This window comes from Mobula birostris, chromosome 24, assembly GCF_030028105.1.
Source record: "Mobula birostris isolate sMobBir1 chromosome 24, sMobBir1.hap1, whole genome shotgun sequence".
Taxonomy (NCBI): domain Eukaryota; kingdom Metazoa; phylum Chordata; class Chondrichthyes; order Myliobatiformes; family Myliobatidae; genus Mobula; species Mobula birostris.
The window spans coordinates 44870418-44895523 of record NC_092393.1 but is presented as its reverse complement, the minus strand read 5'-3'; the positions used below and the strand labels follow the sequence as shown (position 1 = coordinate 44895523).

General features: G+C 41.5%; 1 protein-coding gene across 3 annotated transcripts in view; it reads right to left on the bottom strand.

Moving 5' to 3' along the window:
- LOC140187171 (zinc transporter ZIP11-like) overlaps positions 1–25106 on the bottom strand; it is an 840422-nt gene that overhangs the window by 399820 nt on the left and 415496 nt on the right. For all 3 annotated transcript variants that reach the window (XM_072242190.1, XM_072242191.1, XM_072242192.1), the window contains exon 5: positions 24764–24931. In XM_072242190.1, the coding sequence (XP_072098291.1) occupies positions 24764–24931 (168 nt within the window). The remainder of the gene's footprint in view (positions 1–24763; positions 24932–25106) is intronic.

The following is a 25106-nucleotide window of genomic DNA, read 5'->3' as shown; positions in this document are numbered from 1 at the left end:
CACCTGAGTAATCACATTGCCAATTTGCCAATGACACGGCAGTGGTGGGACTCATCTTCAACAACGATGAGATGGCCCATGGGGAGGAGATGGAAGAGCTCGAGGCCCGGTGCCAGGCAAATGACCTGTCCTTCAGTACCAGTAAGACAAAGGACAAGGTCATCGACTTCAGGAGAACTCGTATCGCTCACATCCCTCTTTATATTGTTGGCACAGCAGTGGAAACTGTGAGCAGTTTCAAAACTCCTAGAAGCGCACATCTTACGTTACTCTCATGGTCCCAGAACACGTCCTACATAGTCAAGAAAGCTCGCCAATGCCTCCACTTTCTGAGCCGGCTGAAGAGAGCTAGACTATGCCCATCTCTAGTTACGTTATTCTGCAGATGCACAGTAAAGAGCATCTTTACTGCACTGCGGCTGACAGGAACGCACTGCAACACATAGTTAAAACTGCACAATGCATCGCCAGCAACAGCCTACTTGCAATCAAGGATACACATAGAAAAAAGCTGCTGGAAAAGGACCAGTAACATCTTGAAGGATCCCACCACCCTGCTCATGAACTGTATGTCCAGAGAGAAGGCTATGTGGCATCCACGCTAGAACTACCAGACTTAAAAACAGTTAATTTCCCCAAGGTTGTAAGGTTGATCAACACCTTCACCCACTAACCCACCCCTCCACATACCACTTCACCACCACTTTATCATTTCCTGCCAGTCACCTTATGTATAGATACTTCTGTGCCGAGCATCACTTTATGGAGATACAATCAATCAATCTATATATATAAGCTATCTTACGCATTTATATTTTTGTGTTTTTATTGTGTTTTTATCTTATTATGTTTTTGTGCTGCATTGGATTGACAGTAACAATTACTTCATTCTCCTCTAGATAGATAGATACTGTGGACAGGTAGATAGATAGATACTTCATTGATCTCAAAGGAAATTACAGTGTCACAGTAGCATTACAAGTGCACAGATATACAAATATTAAAAGAGAAGTAAGAAAAAAATTTTTAAAAAGTTAACTCAAACAGTTTAACAGGAGGAGGGTCATCTCTTACCCAAAGACAGGTTGATTCATTATAGAGCCTAATGACTGAGGGCAAGAATAACCTCATATCATGTTCTTTGGAGGGCCGCAGTTGTCTTAGTCTATTACTAAAAGTGCTCCTCTGTTCAGCCAAAGTGGCATGCAGAGGGTGAGAAACATTGTCCAGAATTGCCAGGATTTTTCGGAGGGTCCCTTTGTTCTACCATAGCCTCCAGTGTGTCCAGATTGACTCCTAAATCAGAGTCAGCCTTTCTAATCAGTTTATTGAGCCTGTTGGCATCACCCGTGTCGATGATATTGCCCCAGCACACCACCACATAGAAGATTGCGCTGGCAACAGCAGACTGGTAGAACATGTGAAGGAGAGGTTTGCATAATCCAAAGGACCTCAGTCTCCTCAGGAAGAGGAAATGACTCTGGCCCTTCTTTTACACAGTTGCTGTTTATGCTTGGGTACTGGAAATGACATCAAACAATCATGAATCTTGAATTCTATCTTCATACATTAGAAAAGAGTGACAGTTCATATATTTTGCAGATAAAATGTGCTAAACCCCCAATAAAATATGTAAACACAGAAACAAATCATTCTACAGGCACAGAATGAAGCAGTTTAGGTGCTGACAAGAGAGTTCACTCGTTGCTCTTAATCATTATATTACCAATTGACACTACAGTATTGTCAAGGGCCCAATTTTGCCTTTATGTAAAACTTATTACAATCTGTATTTATTAACACAAGGTCACGCAGTAACAACAATAATTTGTTGTTAGTTCTTGGAAGAGTATCAAGTGATATGCCTTGTGTAAGCTCTATCTGGAAACATCTGTGCAGGGCCATTCTGAGCTTGAGGTGAATTACTAAACATTACTAACTCTAATAACACACACGATGTGGGTTCATGCATGAGGTACAGCTATTTTCACAAACAACAGTACTTTAGGAGAGAAGGGGGAACAAACAGTGAAATACCTTACTTATTACAGAACTGTGGGCAAAAGTTTAAAGGTACCTTCTTATGAATCGAGTAACACTGGAGAGGGTCAGTAGCTTTAAATTTCTTGGCGTTAACATATCAGAGGATCTGTCCTGGAACCAGCATGTAAATGCCATTGCATAGAGGCATGACAGCACCTCCACTTTCTAAGTTTGTGTAGGTTTGGCATGTCATCAAACGCTTTGGCAAACTTCTACAAATGCACAGTGGAGAGTATCCGAATGAGATGCATCATAGCTTGGTATAGAAACACCAATGCCCAGTAATAGAAAAGGCTACATAATAAAGTGATGGTTACAGCCCCTCCATCACAGGCAAAGCACTCCCACGACTGAATACATTTACATGGAGCACCACTACAAGAAAGTAGAATCCAGCGTCCCAGATCCATGCTCTCTTCTTCCGACGACCATCAGGTGAAGGTACGAAAGCCTTAGATCCCACACCACCAGGTTCAGGAACAGTTATTACCCAACAACTATCTAGCTCATGGACTGGCGAGGATAGCTTCACTGATCACACCTCCGGAACGATTCTACAGCTTACCTTAAAGGAATCTCTTACGATTCCTGTTTTCAGTATTTTTTTTTATTTGCAGTTTGTATTTCTTTGTACATTAGTTGCTTGTTAGTCTTTGTTTATGTATGCTTTTTTCATAGATTCTATTGTATTGTACAGAGGGACCTGAAAGCCAGGATCAGGGAGGCTAAGGACAGGTATAGGAGGAAGCTTGAGTGGAAACTCCAGCAGAACAACATGAGAGAGGTCTGGAGTGAGATGAGGACCATCACTGGGTTCCGGCAAACTAGCAACAGAGCAGCTGAAGGCAATGTGGACAGGGCCAACGAACTTAACCTGTTCTTTAACAGATTTGACCCCTGCCCATTCCCCACAAGTCATCTGTTGTCAGCCCCCAACCAACACATATTCCACTCTCCCCTCCTACCCCTCCTCACAGTCCCCCACCCTGCTCTCATGACTATACCCCTTCCCCACACAAAACCACCACGATGGGCTTCACGGCTGAACAGGTGAGAAGACAGCTGAAACGTCTCAACCCAAGCAAGGCTGCAGGACCGGATGGTGTCAGTACCAGGGTGCTCAAAGCCTGTGCCCCTCAGCTATGTGGAGTACTTCGCCATGTATTCAACATCAGCCTGAGGCTCTGGAGGGTTCCTGTGCTGTGGAAGATGTCCTGCCTTGTCCCTGTGCCGAAGGCGCCGCGTCCCAGTGGCCTCAATGACTACAGACCGGTGGCATTGACCTCTCACATCATGAAGACTCTGGAGAGACTTGTTCTGGAGCTGCTTCGGCCTATGGTCAGGCCACACTTAGATCCCCTCTAGTTCGCCTACCAGCCTCGACTAGGAGTTGAGGATGCCATCGTCTACCTGCTGAACTGTGTCCACGCCCACCTGGACAAGCCAGCAAGCACTGTGAGGGTCATGTTTTTTGACTTCTCCAGTGCATTCAACACCATCCGCCCTGCTCTGCTGATGCAGGTGGATGCTTTCCTGGTGTTATGGATTCTTGATTACCTGACTGGCAGACCACAGTACGTGTGCTTGCAACACTGTGTGTCCGACAGAGTGATCAGCAGCACTGGGGCTCCACAGGGGACTGTCTTGTCTCCCTTTCTCTTCACCATTTACACCTCGGACTTCAACTACTGCATAGAGTCTTGTCATCTTCAGAAGTTTCCTGATGACTCTGCCATAGTTGGATGCATCAGCAAGGGAGATGAGGCTGAGTACAGGGCTACGGTAGGAAACTTTGTCATATGGTGTGAGCAGAATTATCCGCAGCTTAATGTGAAAAAGACTAAGGAGCTGGTGGTAGATCTGAGGAGAGCTAAGGCACCGGTGACCCCTGTTTCCATCCAGGGGGTCAGTGTAAACATGGTGGAGGATTACAAATACATGGGGATATGAATTGACAATAAACTGGACTGGTCAAAGAACACTGAGGCTGTCTACAAGAAGGGTCAGAGCCATCTCTATTTCCTGAGGAGACTGAGGTCCTTTAACATCTGTCGGACGATGCTGAGGATGTTCTACAAGTCTGTGGTGGCCAGTGCAATCATGTTTGCTGTTGTGTGCTGGGGCAGCAGGCTGAGGGTAGCAGACACCAACAGAATCAACAAACTCATTCGTAAGGCCAGTGATGTTGTGGGGATGGAACTGGACTCTCTGACGGTGGTGTCTGAAAAGAGGATGCTGTCCAAGTTGCATACCATCTTGGACAATGTCTCCCATCCACTACATAATGTACTGGTGGGCACAAGAGTACATTCAGCCAGAGATTCGTTCCACCGAGGTGCAGCACAGAGTGTCATAGGAAGTCATTCCTGCCTGTGGCCATCAAACTTTACAACTCCTCCCTTGGAGGGTCAGACACCCTGCGCCAGTAAGCTGGTCTGTGACTTATTTCCTGGCGTAATTTACATATTACTATTTAACTATTTATGGTTTTATTACTATTTATTATTTATGGTTCAACTGTAACGAAAACCAATTTCCCCCGGGATCAATAAAGTATGACTATGACTATGACTATGTATAGAAACACCAATGCCCAGTAATAGAAAAGGCTACATAAAGTCATGATTGCAGCCCCTCCATCACAGGCAAAGCACTCCCACGACTGAATACATTTACATGGAGCACTACTACAAGAAAGCAGAATCCAGCTTCCCAGATCCATGCTCTCTTCTTCCGACGACCATCAGGTGAAGGTACTAAAGCCTTAGGTCCCATACCACCAGGTTCAGGAACAGTTATTACCCAACAACTATCTAGCTCATGGACTGGCAAGGATAGCTTCACTGATCACACCTCTGGAATGATTCTACGACCTAAAGACTTACCTTAAAGGAATCTCTTACAACTCCTGTTTTCAGTATTTTTTTTATTTGCAGTTTGTATTTCTTTGTACATTAGTTGCTTGTTAGTCTTTGTTTATGTATGTTTTTTTCATAGATTCTGTTGTATTTCTTAGAGTTTAATGTAAACACATGCAAGAAAATGAATCTTGATAATAGATTTATTTTGAATTTGAGCACTGGCTGGAAAGTAGTCAGTCTATCGAACTGATCAATTTTATTCTCCTCAAGGAACAAATACTAGACTGCTATTTTAATATATATGGCAAAATGGCCAAAACATTCATACCTGAAGGAAGAAACTCAAAGTGTTTAGCAATGGCTGTGGGCTGAAGGGCTTACGCTGTGCTGTGCTGTGCTGTGCTGTGCTGTCTTGTTCTATGTTCTCTGCTCTGGGTGCATTAGAAAGCAGATGTTTTTCGTACATGCATGTTGTGTATGTGGCCTGGTTACACCACTATGCTATTAATAAAAACGCTGGACAGGGCAGCTAAGGTTCATTGTTCCTTACTGGCAGAAACCGAACTCGGCACACACGTACAGATCAATATGCGCCTAATAGCGCATGCAATGACGCGTTACTAAAACATAAAGTAGTCCCTTATTATAATGTAGGCTATACGGTAAAATGCAATTGGCCCAGCATTGAAAAGTATCTCAACCGCAAAGCTGATTAATTCAAGATTCAAAATCTGTTTGGAAAATTAGTGCAAATATGGAACTAGGAATGCTGCCAGCTCAAAATGCAGCATGACTGAAGTGACAGAAATTAGTTTTGGTGCAATGTTAACTACATTGTGAAGGGATTTGATTTTTTAAATCCCTGCTATATTGACATTAAGCCTATCACAATACAACAAAGAAGATAATGCAGGTTATTCAAGATTTTCTTGAGTCATTATTACTTTCACTGATATGGAGCTCCATTACAACTTAAGTCAGGATTGGCTTGTTAGCGTAATCATTAACACAAGCAAAACCCAACATCCTTTCAACAAAGAATGATCCTCCACAAAGAAGGTCCATCACTGACACAGACACGGTAAAATAAGTGCTTGCTTTTTAAAGTAAATCAGAATAATATCGATGTCAGCTTCTCCTGACTATGCATGATGCTGTCAATGTTGTGTTAAAAACCAACTTCCCATCATGCAGCTGTTTTTAAATATTCATGAACGATTCTCAGCTGTGCATAAACAACAGTAACATAAACACCAGCAACTCACATCAAAGTTGTTGGTGAATGCAGCAACTTTGATGCGTACACGAGGAATTCTGCAGATGCTGGAAATTCAAGCAACACACATCAAAGTTGCTGGTGACTGTACCTCTTCCTAGACATGCTGCCTGGCCTGCTGCGTTCACCAGCAACTTTGATGTGTGTTGCTTGAATTTCCAGCATCTGCAGATTTCCTCGTGTTTGCGAACATATACACCAGACTACTTTATCCCAATGAGGGATTTACATTAATATTGGAATTTACACTGCCTGGTGCAGAGGAAAGAGCAAAAATAATGGCACCTCATGGGGCAGGATTTGATGAGTTGAAGAAGTCTTTCTCTCTACAGCTGCATTAAGTTCTAACCCTAAAGTACATGCTCTTCCTGGATTCCAGCACTTTCAATATTATGTCTTACCTATCCCTCTTGTCCTTAGAAAGTAGAAGATTGTCTGCCTTTATGAGAGAAGTTATCAAAAAAGAAGAGACAATCAGATGTCAGGGAGGAAGTTAAAACCGTGTAGGCAGTTTCCAGCAAATCAGTGCTTGCTCTCCAGACACATTCTGCACAGGTCCCCAACACTGAATGATATATCAGTGCTGCCAATAAGCAGCTGAGCAATTGGCTTTCATGAGCACCTGCAAAAGCAGAGATAGTTTCTTGACTTCCTGCAAGAATTACTCCATTAAGTTGATGAAGTTTTTTTTTCAGTTTTAGTCAGAAGATGAGCCAGAGGAAACAGTGAATCACTGTAAATTAGTGCTGCCAACTCAACATACAGCATGACTGAAGTGACAGAAATCAGCTTTGGTGCAACATAACTGCATTGTTATGGATGAAACGAAAGTCCATTCTGGATGGGCAAAAGAGCAGCAAGTTTCACTTCCAAATCCATTATAACACCACAGCTTACTCACAAAGGAATGTGCTACCCACCAAGTAATAAGCAAAGAAAGAAATGGCATGTAAAAGGCAAAATGAATATGGAAATATTCAGTATGTCATCAGCACCTGAGGAAACAGAAAATAAGTTCATGCTTTAGATGGAACAACTTTCAAGACCTTTTCCAGCATCTGCAGTTTTCTGATTTTCATATACCCACTATATGTTGTATTTTACAGAGAAAGAAAAATGGAAGTTACTTCAACTAACTGCAAAGCCATAACGTTAAACTAAACTATTATCAAGGCAAAATTAAAGTGGAGTTTTGGAAAGGGTGAAGTTACATGCCTTCTAATGTGTCTGGAATCATAACAAAGATTTTATTCATCTACACACCACTGGAAAACATAACGAGCACATAACCCTCAGGCAATCTTTCCCAATCTGCAATTTTTGGAAAAAACTATCACAGATAGATAGGGTCGTAAAAAAAGCTTTTGGCACTGGCCTTCACAGATCAAAGTATTGAGTACAGAAGTTGGGATGTTATGGTGATGTTGTACAAGACATTGGTGAAGCCCAATTTGGAGCACTGTGTGCAGGTTTGGTCACCTACCCACAAGACAAATATAAATAAGATTGAAAGAGTACAAAGAAAATTTACAAGGATGTTGCCGGGACTGGAAGACTTGAGTTATAAGGAAAGATTGAATAGGTTAGAACTTTATTCTCTAGAACTTAGAAGATTGAGGGGAGATTTGATAGAGGTATACCAAATTATGAGGGGTGTAGATGGAGTAAATGCAAACAGGCTTTTTTTTCCCCCCACTGAGGTTGGGTGAGACTACAACCGGAGGTCATGGGTTAAGTGTGAAAGGTGAAATGTTCAAGTGGATCATGAGGGGAAACTTCTTCACTCACAGGGTGGTGAGAGTGTGGAATGAACTGCCACACAAGCAGTGGATTGCGTTTCAATTGTCACATTTAAGCGAAGTTTAGATAGGTGCATGGATGGCAGGGGTATGGAGTACTGCAGTCCGGATGAAGGTCAAATGGGACTAGGCAGTTTAAATGGTTCGGCATGGACTAGGTGGGCTAAAGGGCCTGTTTCTGTACTGTAGTTTTCTATGATTCTAATCAACTGTTGGAGAAGTAATAGCAGAACATTTCAAAAAAATGGAACCTAATCAATTTGAGCTGGTGTGGCTTCATGAAGGGGAAAACACACCTGAGAAATTTGTTGGAGTTTCCCAAGCAAGTCTCAACCCGAGTGCACAGAGAAGATCCAGACCTCTGTAACCTCTGGGAGACCTCACTAGGTGCCTCTGAAAAGACTAACTCACAAGGGATCAGCCCAGAGAGTTGGAGGTAACATATCAGCATGGATGGTTAACAGCAGGGAAGGGTCACAGATATTTTGTATAGAAAACAATACTGGAATTATGAAAATCATAAACAGATCAAACAATTTCTTATGGTATTGCCTCTTTATTTAAAAAAATACAGATCTGTTGAAACAACAGAGAGCTAAACATAATTCTTATAATGCTGCCAATAGTCATTTCTTACCTTTTCTTCCACTAACCTTCAGGGAGAGCTTTACTTACATCATGTTTCATTGTGACTGTGACACCAACAGTAGGACATGATAAATAAGCTGAAACCTCCATTTCAAAACTGCTCAGTGATGCATTAACACCTTAGGGCAGTTTAAGACTTTGGCCTGATATTTCCAATGAGATGTCTTTTCACAGTGATTTACAATATTCTGACATAGGGTACAGTTTCATACCCCTCATGGATTTGCAGACTCACACAGAGAGCTTACTCTCAGTGAACCCACTCACTCAGTCAGATATGCCCCCACTCAGCTGTCCATGTGAAGGAATAAATCCTCTTGAAGCCTGTGTTGCTAACAGCAGAACTCAGCTATCAGCACAAATGCCTTTGCTCTCATCGATACAGCAAAGCACTGGTGGACAGATGGAAAACAAGTTTCAATAGCTCCATTAATTCCAGCAGTCCCTTCATGTCTTGACCGAAGTTATGGCACGCGTTGGATGGGAGATGTTGTCCCCCATTTGATTACCCACAGTTCTCACTGCTAACACTGGAGCAAAAGTAAACTCCAGGAATGGAGGCTCTTATTACCACAACAGTACCTGTCATCTGAAAGCTAACACTTTCTTATTACATACATTAATACAGCTCGATTAGTAAAATGCTAAAATTGAAACAGAAACTGATGGAAATCCTCAGCAGGTCAGGCAGCTTCTGAAAGATAGAAACAGAGTTAACACTTCAGGTCAATAAAAGACCTTGAAATGTCAAGCAACGCACACAAAATGCTGGAGGAACTCAGCAGGCCAGGCAGCATCTATGGAAAAGAGTACAGTCGACATATTTCGGGCTGAGACTCTTCGGCAGGATGGGAGAAAAAATGAAGCAAAGAGTTTGGAAGTTGATTGGTGAAAGTGACAGAGGGCTGGAGAAGGGGGAGTCTGACAGAAGGCCGCGGAAGAAAGAAAAGTGGGGAGGAGCACCAGAGCGAGGTGATGGGCGGGCAAGGAGACAAGGTGAGAGATGGAAAAGGGGACGAGGTATGGTGGGGAGGGGGGTGCCCCACCAGAAGCCTAAGAAATCCATGTTCATGCCATCGGGCTTGAAATGTTAACTCTGTTTTCCTCACTCAATTGGTATTTCAACAATATTATGCTTTTTATTATTTTTTAATTTTCAGTTCCACCTGATTAAAAACAACCCCTTGGCCTTCCTGGAGAATAGTTTCCTACCAATAAGGTAGATCAGCCAATGGACACTCCATCATCAGATTTCTGAATGGTCAATGAACCCATGAACATTACCTCACTATACATCAAAGCAGTATATACACAGGCATACATTGCATTTATCTTTCAGATTCTCATAATGCATTTTTTATATTTTTGACACTGTTGCTACTCAGTCCAGTCCTGCTTCAATGTCTTAGGCAGACACTTGCATGTCATTTTTCGAGTTATTTGGCCCATGGCTTTAATGATCAAGGCTTTAATGACCTCTGGAGATGAGGAACCAAAAGCGAAATCCACAATGGGTATTGAGGATCAAGTTATTGGAAAGCAAGATATGTGGTCAATATCTCTTCGCACTTCATTGATGATAAAAAGAGTGCACTGATGGGTGGTAATTAATCAGCTTGCATGTACCTTGATCTCATGAATAGGATCTATCTGAGCAATTTTACACATCGTCAGGCAGAAGCCGGTATTGTAACTGAACTATATCACCCTGTCTTGATATAGTTCAGGGGCATCTCTTCAGTCTTTCTCATGGGCTATAAAAGAACGCTGCAGTGGCTTTCAAAAAAACAACTGAAGACAGAATAATCCCATTTGTCTGTGGAATGTACAGGCTCATAGGTGGATAGTAGTATAAAACCAGGAGTAAAATCACAGGTGGATTTGATTGATATACCAAGGACATAGGTTGTTATGCAAAAAAAATATAAGGAATGCCCTGGGACAGCAAAATACATCATTCTGCTGGAGCTGACAGTGCCGTAGAAGGCGTGTCCCAAGAGAGGAACCTTGCCAGATACGAGGAATTGGTCAGAGAATGTTAATGGCAGGGATGGAAGGCAAAATGCATGCCAGTTGAAGTGGGTGGCGGCCAGGGCTTTGCTGGACAATCTCTTCACAGAGTCCTCAGTGCATCGGGCATCGCTGGTAAGAGAGAAAGTCAGTGGGGATCTGGAGGGCGTGCTACCTGAACACAAGTCGTGGCGTGCTCAGCCATGGCTGGGTCACCTGGGTGAGGGTGTCTGACGCTGAAAGACCCTAAACACCCAATGACCCCAGGTTACATCTCTGATGATGCCTTCACGGCCTCGTGAAATGTATTCTTCAAAAATTCTGTTAACGCAAACAACGCATTTCACACGTGTTTCAACGTACATATGATAAATAAACCTGAATCTGAATGTCTCAAACAAACCATTAAGGTAAAACCTGAAATAACTTGTCATTGTTCCAAATACTTTTTAAATAATACTCATAAATAACAAAAACTGAGAAAACACCCTGAGGAGAGCTAAAAATAGAAACTGGAAAACTAAAGCTTCTTTTAACAAGAAATATTGTAAGAACACAGCACAGAAATAGAATATATTGTCTTCTGATCAAAATGGCGCCAGCAAACAACGATTTCAGATAGCAAGTCTATCCAATTATTTCACTTTTACTAGCCTTCTGTTTATCCTTTTTGTCTCGTTTGTGTTACAGAAACTGTTGGAGCCAGTGACGTATAGTTTGGAAGTCATTCGAAGGACCCAGCTCTGTGCTGTGTCCGGAGAGCTGCCTCGCGGAGATCAGAAACGGAGGGGGCAAAAAGTTCCGGGAACACAAGCAGGTTTGTGGAAAGGACCAGAGCCATGAACGACTAGATCTCAAAAGGGCGAGGAAGATTGCAGCATCGAGGCAAATGGCGAGGGACTCATTGATGGTTCCCAACAGAGAGGGCCAGCAGCCAGATTGGCATGTTCGGCTCCAGGCTGGCAGTAACTCTTTGCTGAAAGACTGAGCTCGTACGCCTGCTCTCCTTGTATGCAGACGAAAAGGTGTTTCCCATATTCTGAGATTTATATGATTATTAGACTGCAATTGGTTTCCTTCAGTTTTTTGACGTTTTCTTTTTTGTGGACGATTGGCAGGTGGGTGATCTGTTAATTTTTGTGTGTGAGAGTGGGGGTTTGGAGATTTGGTGTCTCTGTCGCTGTTCCCTTCTGCAAGAGAGAGGGTTGGGAATTGTTATGTGTAGGGGGTCAGTATTATTATCGTGGCTGTTTTTTTGCTGTGGGGGGGGATTTTGGGATCTGCCAGTTTTGTTTCTTTTCTTCTTCATGTGGGGGGGGGAGTTGACACCTTTTCTTCAATCAACACCCGTGGTCTTTCTATATTTAATGGCTATCTGGAGTAGACAAATATCAGAGTTGTATCGTACATGCACACTTTGACAATAACACGAACCCTGCAACCTTTTGATGTTCAGCATAAACAATTTTCGGCACAGAACTCCTCCCACTCTAGTTATCTCAGCAGGCCATTCAACAGACCAAAATGTTGACTAACGTCAAATTAGTTTCATGTTCAAATTTATAATTCTCAAGGGTACGCTGCACATGGCCCTCACTACTTTGTTAGTCACTTTAAAAAGCTATCAAGCTTTTAATGGGACATCTCTGCATTCACCCCCCTCCTCCTCAGAGTACCGACTTCAGCCAAACCGACTTTTGTTGTTTATTTTCCAGCCTTTTACCCATGAGAAACAATGCAAAACGTTCACAGAACCAGCATTTCTCATGATTATTCACTGCTTTATTTTTTTGATGTATTTTCATTCAGAAGGAATGTAAACTGTCTTGTCAATTAATAAGGAAAGTTCAGGCATTTTTGACAGGGGAACTGATCAGCAAGACTTTTACACAAATAAACTGCTGGCAGGCTCAGATAGGATGATCTGGTCCCATTCTGGAACATTCCACTACAGGCAGTTTCAATTTATAAATAAACAACTTCAACAGAAATAATGCTGCTAATCTTACAAAATCAATCTTCTTATCTCAACATGGCAAAATCAAATGGCAATTGCAGCTTCATAAATCAGGGAACAGTTTATGTTCAGTGAACTGCTATCCATACTTCCATCCTAACTGGTCCAATCTTGCTCAAGTCATCGAAAAGCTATCAGGTGGAATTGTTCTGTTAAACATTTGGGAGCTATTGCTGCAAGTACCATCAAAGAAATAAATACTGGCATTTCATTATTTCTTCAATAAATACTGGCATTTCATTATTTCTTCAAGCACACGAGGTGTAATTACATTGCCAGAGGGAGTTTGAAAATTAAAGATGCTCATTTCAAGGAAAAGATGGCAGATATTCCACTGTTCGGTTCAGCAGATGTTTTGAACACCTCCAATAAATCTCCTGGAGTCAATGAAGATTTGCTAAACATGATTCGACACCAGCTTAGTGAGAGGCGAATACAACTGGCACTGACAAAATTGAAACACCAGTCAGATCTAACTATTTTATCTTGGATGAAGAATAAATCATCAGAGCTAGATTAGCCAATACAAAGAAAATGCTCACTCTTACTTTGGTGACGATCAGATTGCAACAGACAAATTCATTTGAGGATATCATCTAGGTTATTCTTTAATACTCAAGCAGCCAGAACTAAGATTTCCACCGAATGACTCTATCAAGCCCAGATTTACTTGACAGTATGCTGCAATCACTGAACCTTTCTCCCCTTTCAACACCCACATCACTGACATTTGAACACAGCGTGAGGAAACAAGCAAAGAGTGCCATTCACCTGGTGCCTTAATATCGCCTCCCTGAACAAGAAGGCACAGCAGCACCTCCTCTTCCTAAGGAGATTGAGGCGAGAGAGGACGCCCCCTCCTCCAACATCTTAACTGAATTTTATAGGAGCACCATTGAGAGATTCCTGACAAGTTGCACCTCCATCTGATATGGGAGCAGACGAGCATCCGATTGGAAGTCCCTACAAAGCAATATGAGAACGGCTGAGAGGATCATGGGGGACATTTATCAGGAGCCCTGTATATGCAGGGCCTTTAGTATTATTAAAGATCCCACCCATCCACTCAGCATCCTCTTTGACTTTCCACCATCAGGAAGCAGACTCCAATGCATAAAAACAAGAACGGACAAGATGGGAAACAGTTTCTTCCCTCAGGCCATTAGGCTTCTGAATTCCCAGCCCTATCACATTCTAAGTGTCATCGGTTAATCTGTTCTGTACCTTACCATATTTAATTTATACACTTTACTTTGTTTATAAAATCTCTAGATTCATCCTTACTTTCCTAAATTATTGTGTGTTATATGTACTATTGTGCTTCATACCCTGGTTCAGAGAAACATTCTCATTTGATGGTATAAAAATACATAGTTAAATGACAGTTAACCTGACTTGATTTGACTTGAACAACACACATCAAAGTTGCTGGTGAATGCAGCAGGCCAGGCAGCATCTCTAGGAAGAGGTACAGTCGATGTTTCAGGCCGAGACCCTTCATCAGGCCTCTTCCTAGAGATGCTGCCTGGCCTGCTGCGTTCACCAGCCCTCTTCCTAGAGATGCTGCCTGGCCTGCTGTGTTCACCAGCCCCTCTTCCTAGAGATGCTGCCTGGCCTGCTGCGTTCACCAGCAACTTTGATGTGTGTTGCTTGAATTTCCAGCATCTGCAGAATTCCTGTTGTTTGATTTGACTTGACTTGATTTTATTAAACCACTTATCTTCATCCATTATAATGTTGCTACACATAAGATTTGAATTCACATAGCCTGTAATCTTAGAATAACAGAGTTACTCCATATTGCATGTATAGAAACAGCTCTTTTGGTTCACTACCCATGCTCTCCCTCAATTACCCATCCATAATAATCCCATTTCATAGCATCTCACCCTTCTTTGCCACATATGGAAACACCCATGCCCTTTAATGGAAAAGCCTACAAAAAGCTATGGATACAGTTCAGTCCATCATGGATAAAGCCCTCTCCACCATTGAGCACATCTACACAGAGCGCTATCAAAGGAAAGCAGCTCCATGATCAGGGATCAGGGCATGCTCTCTTCTCGCTGCTGAAGTACAGGAGCCTCAGGACCCGCATGACCAGGTTCAGGAACAGTTCGTACCCCTCAACCATCAGGCTCTTAAACCAGAGGGGATAACTTCACTCACCCAAATTCAGAACTGTTCCCACATCTCATGGACTCACTTTCAAGGACTCTTCATCTCACATTCTCAACATGTATTGATTATTTTTTATTAGTATTATCACTATTATTATTGTCTTTTTTTCTTTTTGTATTTGCAGAGTTTGTTATCTTTTGCACATTTGTTGTTCGTCCGTCTTTTGTGCATTTTTCATTGATTCTTTTGTGTGAAACACCCTGGGTTCCTTGGCTGCATAAGTGTAGGGAGGACAACCTCTGGCCCCACCAAACTCGTGAGATGGAGGCGCGCTTGATCCCATCCCAAACCCCAGTTTGTATGGATGCTGAGTCATTTGCCACCCTGTTAACAAACTAATGCCATGAAATAACAAACATTACACTGCATATGATTAAAGGAATTATATTTAGAAATCTTAACTAAAGGATTAGTGAAAAATAACAAAAAGAAAAGGGCCCGTTCTAATTAAACAGTCAAGTGTGCACAGATTGGAGCTCATCTCGAGTTTCTCTGTCACTCACACGCTGGGCCCTCGGTCAATGTGAAAGCACACACCACTTTCCGATCGTCACTCGGAATCCATCCGGAACAACGGGTCTCCCACCGGATTGTACGCTATGACCGGTTCTCCCTTGCACCTTCTCTTTTCATCTCCTCTCAAACAAAAGCCCCAAGCCCAGTCTCTTTATCCCTCAACAGAGAAACCTCCCCTTAATCCAACCATCCTAATTGGATGGCACACATTTCTCTTCAACTCTGATCTTCAACAAGAACCCAAACAAGCATGAAAACAGAACAAACTGATCTTACAGAATGGCCAAAATAACAGTAAAGATATGAACCAGGGTATTACATGTGTTTCTTTGTGTATACTGTGAATGGCTGCAAGAAAATGAATCTCAGGGCTGTATATGGTGACCTATACGTACTTCGATAATAAATTTGCTTTGAACTTTTGAACAGTGTTTCAAATGATCCTCTAAATAAACCTGATATATGTCCTAGGTAGAGAGGATGTATCCTGAAGTGGGAGAGTCTAGGAACAGAGGACACAGCCTCAGAATACAAGGACATTACTTTAGAACAGGGATGAGGAGGAATTTCTTTCGCCAGAGGATGGTGACTCTGTGGAAATCATTGCCACAGGTGGATATGGAGGCCAAGTCATTGGGTATATCTAAAACAAAGGTGATAAGGTCTTGATTAGTAAGGGTATAAAAGGTTACAGGGAAAAGGCTGGAGAATGGGGTTGAAAGAGATAATAAATCATACATGATCTACATGAAGGAGCAGACTCAATGGGCTGAATGGCCTAATTCTGCTCCTATGTCTTACGGTCTGACAAGTACCTCCTTCCACCACTTACTCAGGCAAATTTTAACCACCCTTGGAGTGAAAAATCTCCAATATCCTCTAAATCCCTCACTTCTAAATTTAAACCTCTTACCTCTTGTGATGGTCACCTCAGCTTAGGGGAAAAGTTTGTTGCTATCTTCCCCATCTATTTCCCTCATAACTTTGTAAACCTCTTTCATGCCTTCTCCGCTGCAAAGAAAATGAACCCAGCCTATACAATCTCTCATTGTGAACTCTCCATCACAGGCAACATTGTGGTGAACCTCCTCTACACCCTCTCCAGAGCAATCACATCATTTCTGTAGTGTGGCCAGCAGAGTTTCACAAAGTACTACACTACAGACTTCCTAATATTTTACAAAGTTGTACCACAACCTTCCCACTCTTATAACTCTATCTCAGCTAATGAAAGCAATTATCCCATATGACTCCTCAACCGCTTCGGTTCCCAGCAATGCTGCCTCTAGGAATACTTGAACATGTATATTAAGGTCCAAGTGTTCCTCAGTACTTCTTAGCAATCTAGAATTCATTGTTTACAGTATATCCAAACTTTAATAAACGTAACACCTCACATGCCTCAGAGTTAAAGTCCATCTGCCATTTCTCTGCCCGTCTTACTGATTAACAAATATTCTGCAGCCACTTCCCAGTTTCCACAACAATGCCAATCTTTATCAGACTCCGATTTAATATCACCAGCATATGTCGTGAAATTTGTTGTCTTTGTGGCAGCAGTACAATGGAATACATAATAATAGTGGGAAAAGGCTGTGAATTACAGTAAGTATTTAAATGTTAAATAGTTAAATTAAATAAGTAGAGCAAAAATTGAAATAAGAAAGTAATGAGGTCGTGTTCATGGATTCAATGTCCATTCTGAAAATGGTTGGCAGAGGTGAAGAAGCTGTTCCTGAATTGCTGAGTTATAGCTATGGCCTTGCTAATCATACTTATTGAATTCATATCCAGATCATAAATGCGTATGAGAAACAACTACCGCCCCTGCTCTGATCCCTCAGTCAACCACTGGTCAGGTGCCATCACTAAAACGATCTTCAACCATCACTCCATGCCTGCTGTGACCAAGCCAATTTTGGAACCAATATGTGAACTTGCATTGAATCCTTCGGCTCATTCTCATTTGGGACCCTGTCAAAAGCTTTACCAAGTCCACATAGACTGCATTTACCATACTGTTGTAACTGTGTGACTGTTGGTACTGTGTTTTCGTGCCTTGGCCCAAGAGTAACGCTGTTTCATTTGGCTGTATTCATGTAAGGTGGAATGACAATTAAACTCAAACAAGAGAAAATCTGCAGATGCTGGAAATCCAAGTAACACACACAAAATGCTGGAGGAACTCAGCAGGTCAGGCAGCATCTATGGAAAAGAGTACAGTCGACGTTTCGGGCTGGCACCCTTCGGCAGGACTGGAAACCCCGGGAGCCATGTAGCTATTTAGAGTTGGGGAAGGGAGTTCAACTCAAACTTGAACTTCAGCTATCTTCAATAACACATTTAAGAACTTCATATCCGATTAGTCAAACAGGTCAGGCCCATCAAAGTCATGCTGATTATTCCTGATCAATCCCTGTCCCCATGAGCAGATTAATCCTATTCTTTAAAAAATCAGTAATTTTCTTGCTGCTGATGTTAGATTAACTGGTTTATAATTATCCAGTTTATCACTGCTGCCTTCATCTATTCATCACTTGAGAGACAAGAAATACTTCATGAAGCAAAGCATGTCTTTCACAATTAATTCATAGAATGTGTGTACTGCTAGCCAGCAATGTTAATCAATCATTACTTTCTTTGTAAAAATGACGTTGGATCACTTCCTTGAATCACTGCCATTTCATGTGCTGGTGTCCCGGGGCTGAGCTCTTCATCTTTTCAAACAGCACTGATTGCAACTTCAGTGTGACTGGTGTTAGAACGCGCAAATGTTGGTGATGTGCCTTTTAAAGATTGGAGGGAGAAACCTTTGGCAATGTGTTCATTCAAGATTCAAGTACATTTATTATCAAAGAATGTATAAATTATACACCTTTGAGCTTTGCATGCTTACATTTAGTTAGAAAGCATGAAAACTGAAAGAACCCAATTAAAAAAAAGAATAGAAAATAAAAAAACTTGATGCGCAAGGGAAAAAATACAAATTATGCAAACAATTGAAGTGAACAGCAACATTCCGAACCAAAATTGAGTCCTCAGATTCAAAAACTGGAGCAGCCCAGAGTAGGCCCAAAGCCTCGTTTATCAGTTCATCATATTAACGGACACAGAGCACAGCAGCTAGGGAAGTCTTCATAGTAGAGAGAGAAGTGACCATTGCAGAGAGCGAGCGAAGTCGACTCTCATCCTGGATCCCAACACCCTGTCTTTTCAGTCTATCTGGGCTGGTGTCTAAATTGACCGAGCTATGGAACAGTGAGAGGCTCCGGCACCCCAGAGAGAGGAGTGACCATTGCAGAGAGCGAGCGAAATTGGCTCTTGTCTCCAATCTGAGTCGGTGTTTAAACAGCAGACCGCACCTTGCTTTAGGATCTGGGCACTGCCGCGGTGAAAGGCTGCGGGCCTAGACCATGCTGCCCTTGACTCGCTCTGGGCTCAGATTTCTATGCTGCGGTGGAGCGGCAGTGAATCGTGATTTGCATTTCCATTGTGTGAAACATGCCAACACTTCTCCATCCTATTTGTATTCAATGACCACACCACAACCACCTTCCGTTATGCTACAGCCAAAGAAGAAAAGTCACTTTCCAGAGACCCACCGACATCGAGTTGTGAACAACTTTGATTCCACACTTGGTCGAATGCTGACTTGATAGTGGCAGCGTGAGTTCCTCTTCAGAATTCAATTCTTTTTTCCTCCTTCTGCAGTATTTATTGATTTTATATATACATACAGTACTGTGTCAAAGTATTATGCACATAGCTAGGGTGCCTAAGGCTTTTCAGAATCAGAATTAGGCTTAATATTACTGGCATATGTCATGAAATTTATTGTCTTTGCAGTGGCAGTACAATATAATACATCATAGAGGAAAAAACTGAATTACAGTAAGTATTCGTATATAAAATAGTTATTAAAATAAATAGTGCAAAATAAAAATAAATAGAGTAGTGTTCATGGGTTCAGTGTCCATTCAGAAAACTGATTCCAGAGGGGAAGAAGCTGTCCCTGAATTGTTGAGTGTGTGCCTCCAGGCTTCTGAACCTCTTTCCTGATGATAGCAATGAGAAGAGGGCATGTCCAGGGTGATGGGGGTCCTTATTGGTGGATGCCGACATTGTGAGGCATTGCTCCTTGAAGATGTCCTGGATACTACGAAGGCATGTGCCCATGGTGGAGCTGACTAAGCTTACAAAACTCTCTGCAGCTTATTTCAATCTTTTCCACAGTACTGTAGTCATTTTATGTATTGCACTGAACTGCTGCCACAAAAGAAAATTAATGGCATTTGTAAGTAATGATAAACCTAATTCTGATATGGGTCTCTGTTGTGGGTGGAGAGTGGGAAGGGGGCAGGGAGAGGGGAGGGAGTGAGAAGCTTTAGAGAGATATTCGGTAATGATCAGTAAACCAATTGTTCTTAACCAAATGACCTTGCCTGGTGTCTCAGGGCTGGGTGAGTCTGCAACCACACCACCACCCTCCACTGGCACTCCTTCTCTGCCACCTGTCCCACATTCCTCCTCTGGCACTCCACCCTTGCTATTTCCAACATTCTTTGCTCCCGTCAGATTTACAAACTCACTCTCCCCTCTAGGTAGACAAATACAGTACCTGTGCAGAAATCTTAGGCACCCTAGCTACAAGAGTATATATGCCTAAGACTTTTGTACAGTACTCTATATTTTTTACTGTAGCATATAATAATTTTTATATATTGCTGCTGTAGAACAATAAATTTTATGACATATGTCAATAATAATAAACCTAATTTTGATTCTGAAATTACTTAATGAGATCTAGAATGTGTTTAGTTTGCAGACTCCAAACAACTCAAAAGTAAATGTGCAAGAGCAAACCTGAAGTCACTCTGCTGATGAACGTACTGTAAGTTAGCTGATGGGAAGGTACCAGTCCAGTCTGGATTTCCCCATTCTGTCCAGGCTAGATTTACATGGATCGTTTTCCATCTTGTTGGCAAATGTTATGAAAGAGCTTGGGTAGAGGCATAGTTCATCCTGATGTACAAGATCTCAGCATTTCGGCTGAGATGTCTCATCTGCTGAACTAAGACTTATCTTGAAGACTGAGCCAACTGATTGAAGACTGGCTCATGTCATAATATACCTTCATAGTGTTTCAGGAATTTCTTTTGGTATTGGTGTTGATATTGGTTTATTATTCAAGATTTAGGATTGTTTATTGTCATTATTCAGTACACAAGTGTAAAGGGGAACAAAATGATTGTTACTCCAGATCCGATTCAGCATAATCCAACACAAAAAGTATAAAGAACACAATAAATATGAATCCATCAGCACTTATCACCATGTGTACCAAGATATAGTGATTGTCTCGCATAAGGTAAAATAATAACAATGCAGAACAGTTTAAAAGCTACAGAGAAAGTGCAGAGCAGACAAAAAACAGTGCAAGATCATAACGAGGTAGATTGTGAGGCCAGGTGTACATCTTATTGTACAAGAGGTCCATTCAAGGGTCCGATAACAGTGTAATAGGCCTGGTGGTATGTGCTTTCAGGCCTTTGTATCTTCTGCCTGATGGAGAGAGAAGACAGAATGTATGGGGTGGGTGGGGTCTTTGCTTTACTGAGTCAGTGAGAAGTATAGCCAGAGTCCATAGAGGGGAGACTGGTTCCTGTGATGTGCTGAGCTGTGCCCAGAAATCTCTGCAGTTTTATTGACATTGAGGGAAAGGTGGTCGTCATGGCACCATGTCACTAAGCTCCCTATCTCCTCCCTGTGTTCCGATGGCACCAGCGGACAACACACCAAAGGTGACGTCCTTCAGACAGTTCAGAAAGCCACTTCTTTCACCTCTTCTTCTCCTTTCAGATATGATTCTGCTACTACTGGAGCCTGTAATCTACATTTCGATGGTGTATTTTCTGGTCCGTTGAGTGATCTAGCACTTTGCTGTCTCTGAGGGAGTTCGGTGAGGTTTCAAGCAAAGTGTGCAGCTGGAGGCCAAGAAGCCTGGACATGGGGCATGAACCTATGATTGGTTCCATTTCTCGCCAGTTAAAGCTTCAAGGGAGATTGAAATCAATGAGGATTAGAGCAGAAGGCAGGTGGGTGTTCAGTGCCATCTGCCTGCGTTTGACCTGTCTCTCTCTCCTCTCACTCGCTGCTGGTGGACGAAGGTGCCTGCGTTCAGTCGGTCTCTATCTTGCTCAGTGCTGTTGGAGGATGGTGTCACGGTCTTGGGTTTTGGGCCACGGTTTAATTGATGCTCTTTGTGTAATGTACTCTGTAGTTCATGTTATGATGTGCATCCAGTTTCTGGTTGCTCCTTTTCTGTTGCAATTTTGACCAGGGTGGACGGGCTCTGTGGCCTATAATCAAATGACACAACACTAAACTGAAATGAACCGCACTAAACTGAACATCCTGGACTGTTTCAATGATCTTGTGGCTGTGTTTTTAACTCGTTTTTTTGCTGTTTGCACAGTTTGCTTTTCTTTCCCCCTCTCATTGGGGGTTTGATGGTTTTCTTTGAATGAGTTCCATGGTTTTCCTTGTTTCATGGCTGTCTGCGGAAAGACGAATCTCAGGACTGTATATTGCACACATACTTTGATAATAAATGTTCTTTGAACCTTTGACTCGTCGGTTTTTGAGGTGTGGCCCACTACAAAGGTATCATCTTCAAACCTTTAGATCGTCGAGGGTACTCAAACAACTCCAGGAGGACAAAGTTGCCAAGTGAGACACCCATTACACCTCAACATCAACTCATTCCTATGTGCAGGCACTACGGCTTCAAATGACATTATATTTCCTCTAATCCTCAACCTAGTTATAAAAGACAGCTACTTCCAGAGCAAAGAAACATCACTGAGTCTTCAAACGGTGTAACAAAGTTAATATCTTTCTTTCTGCATACATTTGGAGAAATTTCTCTTTTATAATTAAAAAATATGAGCTTTAAACCACAAGAGTACTCTGCAGGAACTCATCAGTCCTTACAGTGTGATAACAGCTGTGAAGGAATATGGCACCTTTCACTCAACACAATCTTCATATATCCAGCAGTCTGGAACAGTGACACACAAAGCAATAAGAACTGCAAACAGTAAGACTGAGTTATTGGCACTGTAAGGAATTTTTTTCCTGAAATTTCACATGATTTGGGTAAATTAATGCATCATGTTATAACTCGAAATTAAATCATACAATTATTGATGCCATATGTAAATAAAAGAAGTGATGGTATTGGACAAAGATAGCCTGTAGCTCGTACAGACCCAATCAGGGTATCGGAATTAAAGAGGACAAATCCACACAACCTTAATGTTTTTAACCTGTGCAAAAGTTACTTTAAAATGTCATTTTTCTTCCTTTTTGCAGTGAAAATCCTTGATTTGACTGATTATCTGATAAGTGGCATTGGAAGAGAAGCAGCAGATGTAATTACAAATGGAAATACATTTCAAGCAGTTACGGTGCCAGATGTGCAAGAAAGTAATTAAGTAGAAACGCAAACATCAAGGTAACAGGTTTCAGAAATAGCAACACACCACCACTCCTCCATCAGGCCACATCTTCACTTGTTACACCCAAGCTCATTTTTAAGCACTTTGTTTCTCTGCAGCATGAGCCCCTACATCAAACGGAGTCAAAAATCGATACTGCAGAAAACCACAATTTCCTTTGACCCCACCTTGCCCAAAGTTGCCCAGACTATTCTATTTACTTTTCCATCGAGATGTTGTCAATGTTACACCTTTCTTTTCTGTGAGCACAAATGCATCAGTTTTAGTTCTCCTCTCTTTGCATCATTAACTCAAAATAAATTTTTGCTGACACAAATACACTTCCAGATAAATGATGCTTTTTCCTTTTGGGTACATTTTGTCAAAACAATTTTTTTTTCTAATTTACAATGCTAAATCATACATTAGTAATTTTTTGCTGGAATCTTCTATCTGCTTTGAAACTAGAGACTATTTGTTAGTTAGTAGGAACTTGTCGGTACTATGGCTCCCTGGATGGCAAGTTCCATGCCCAATTGAATAGCTTGTGCCTAGATATTTATTGCTTCTTATTATTTCTTCTTTCTTTTTGTATTTGCACATATATCTTTTCCACATTTTTTGTACACCCAGTTGGTGTGGTCTTTCATCGATTCTATTATGGTAATTGGATTTATTGAGTATGCCTGCAAGAAAATGAATCTCAGGGTTGTATACAGTGACATATATTTACTTTGAAAACAAACTTCCTTTGAACTTTGAATGGTTATGACCTTACAAACTGAGGACAGTGTCGAATCATCCAACTCTGACACCATTTCATAAATTGCCTGTGAGATATGGAAGAAAATTCACAGGAGGAGTTACCTTCCCATCCTTTCAATGAGACAATGATCAGCGTGTAGCATCTTGGTATATTAGCTGCCAAGGTACCTGACTTAACCCTATCCATGGCTCATTTATTAGCTACAGAGTGCTGCAATCAGGAATACGCCGTTAATGTTGGTTGTATTTACAATCCCTCATACAGGCTTTCTCCTTCCTGCTGTTATTGCTCCTTTGAACTGAAAGCACAAAAGAGCATTCACATAAAAGGCATTTTCAAATCTACATTAAGTTGATGAGGTGATAATAGCTTCCGGTCTGTTTATATCCATTTGCTCCTGTGTACAGTAAGCATCTGATAGGAGAAAGGAAACAAGTACTATACCCACTGATAGATATCATTTTCTAAATTACTGGTGATCTTAGAAAGCCCTTTGGCTTCTGTCTTCACTAAAATGTAGCTCTTCAATGCAACTTGTAGTTCCACATCAATATTACATACAGGAAGTGCTGGAAACATTCACGCAGGTCAGACTACATCTGAAGAATGAGAAATAATTAATGTTTCAGATCTGGACTCATCATCAGAATCCTGTTCTGATGAAAGTGTAACTCTTTGTCTTTTCACCGATGCAATCTGACCTACTCAGTGTTCCCAGTATTTCTACCACCATGATAGGTTCAGTGATTAGTTCCAAAGATTTGGAAGAGTGACGACGGCAATGGCAAACCACCTCTGTAGAAAAATTTGCCAAAAACAATCATGGTCACTGACAGACCATAATCATCCACGTCATACAACACGACACATAATGATGATGATGATATAATTAAGGCAATCTAGGTGGGTTTGAAATTTGTACATGGTATCAAATATAAAGGTTGTCATATTCCAACATATCCTTCATTGGGATATTCATTATTATCAAGAATAACACCCTTCTGATTTATGCCAACTCTGTAAGCAGCTTTATAAAATTGAACTGCAACTTTCATCCTGGTTCCAATAGTAACATCCTTCCTCTACAGATTAATTAATTGATCAAGGTGCATTTAATTCTGAAGGTACTGTGTTCAGTACTTCTTACCTGGAATGTTGTGTATGGTGATGGCAAGAATAAGTAATATAATGCGCTTCCAACTGCTTTGTTGCTGCTCTGGCGTAGACCTTGATTGATTGAATGCCATCAGACCCTCGGAGTAGTCAGGGTGCTGAGTTTTTTTCCTCTGATAAACTTCTCCATTGTCTACACTCTCTGAAAAGAAAAGTAATAATCCATCAGAAAGGTGACATTTTTAAAGGATTTTTTTTATTTACATGATCTCAAATCATTTCACATTCTACTTTCCAGAATCTGAAAAACATTATAACCTTCAGCTTTCAAACATCTACCATATAAAAAGGCATTTATCTTTCCATCTGTTCTGCTA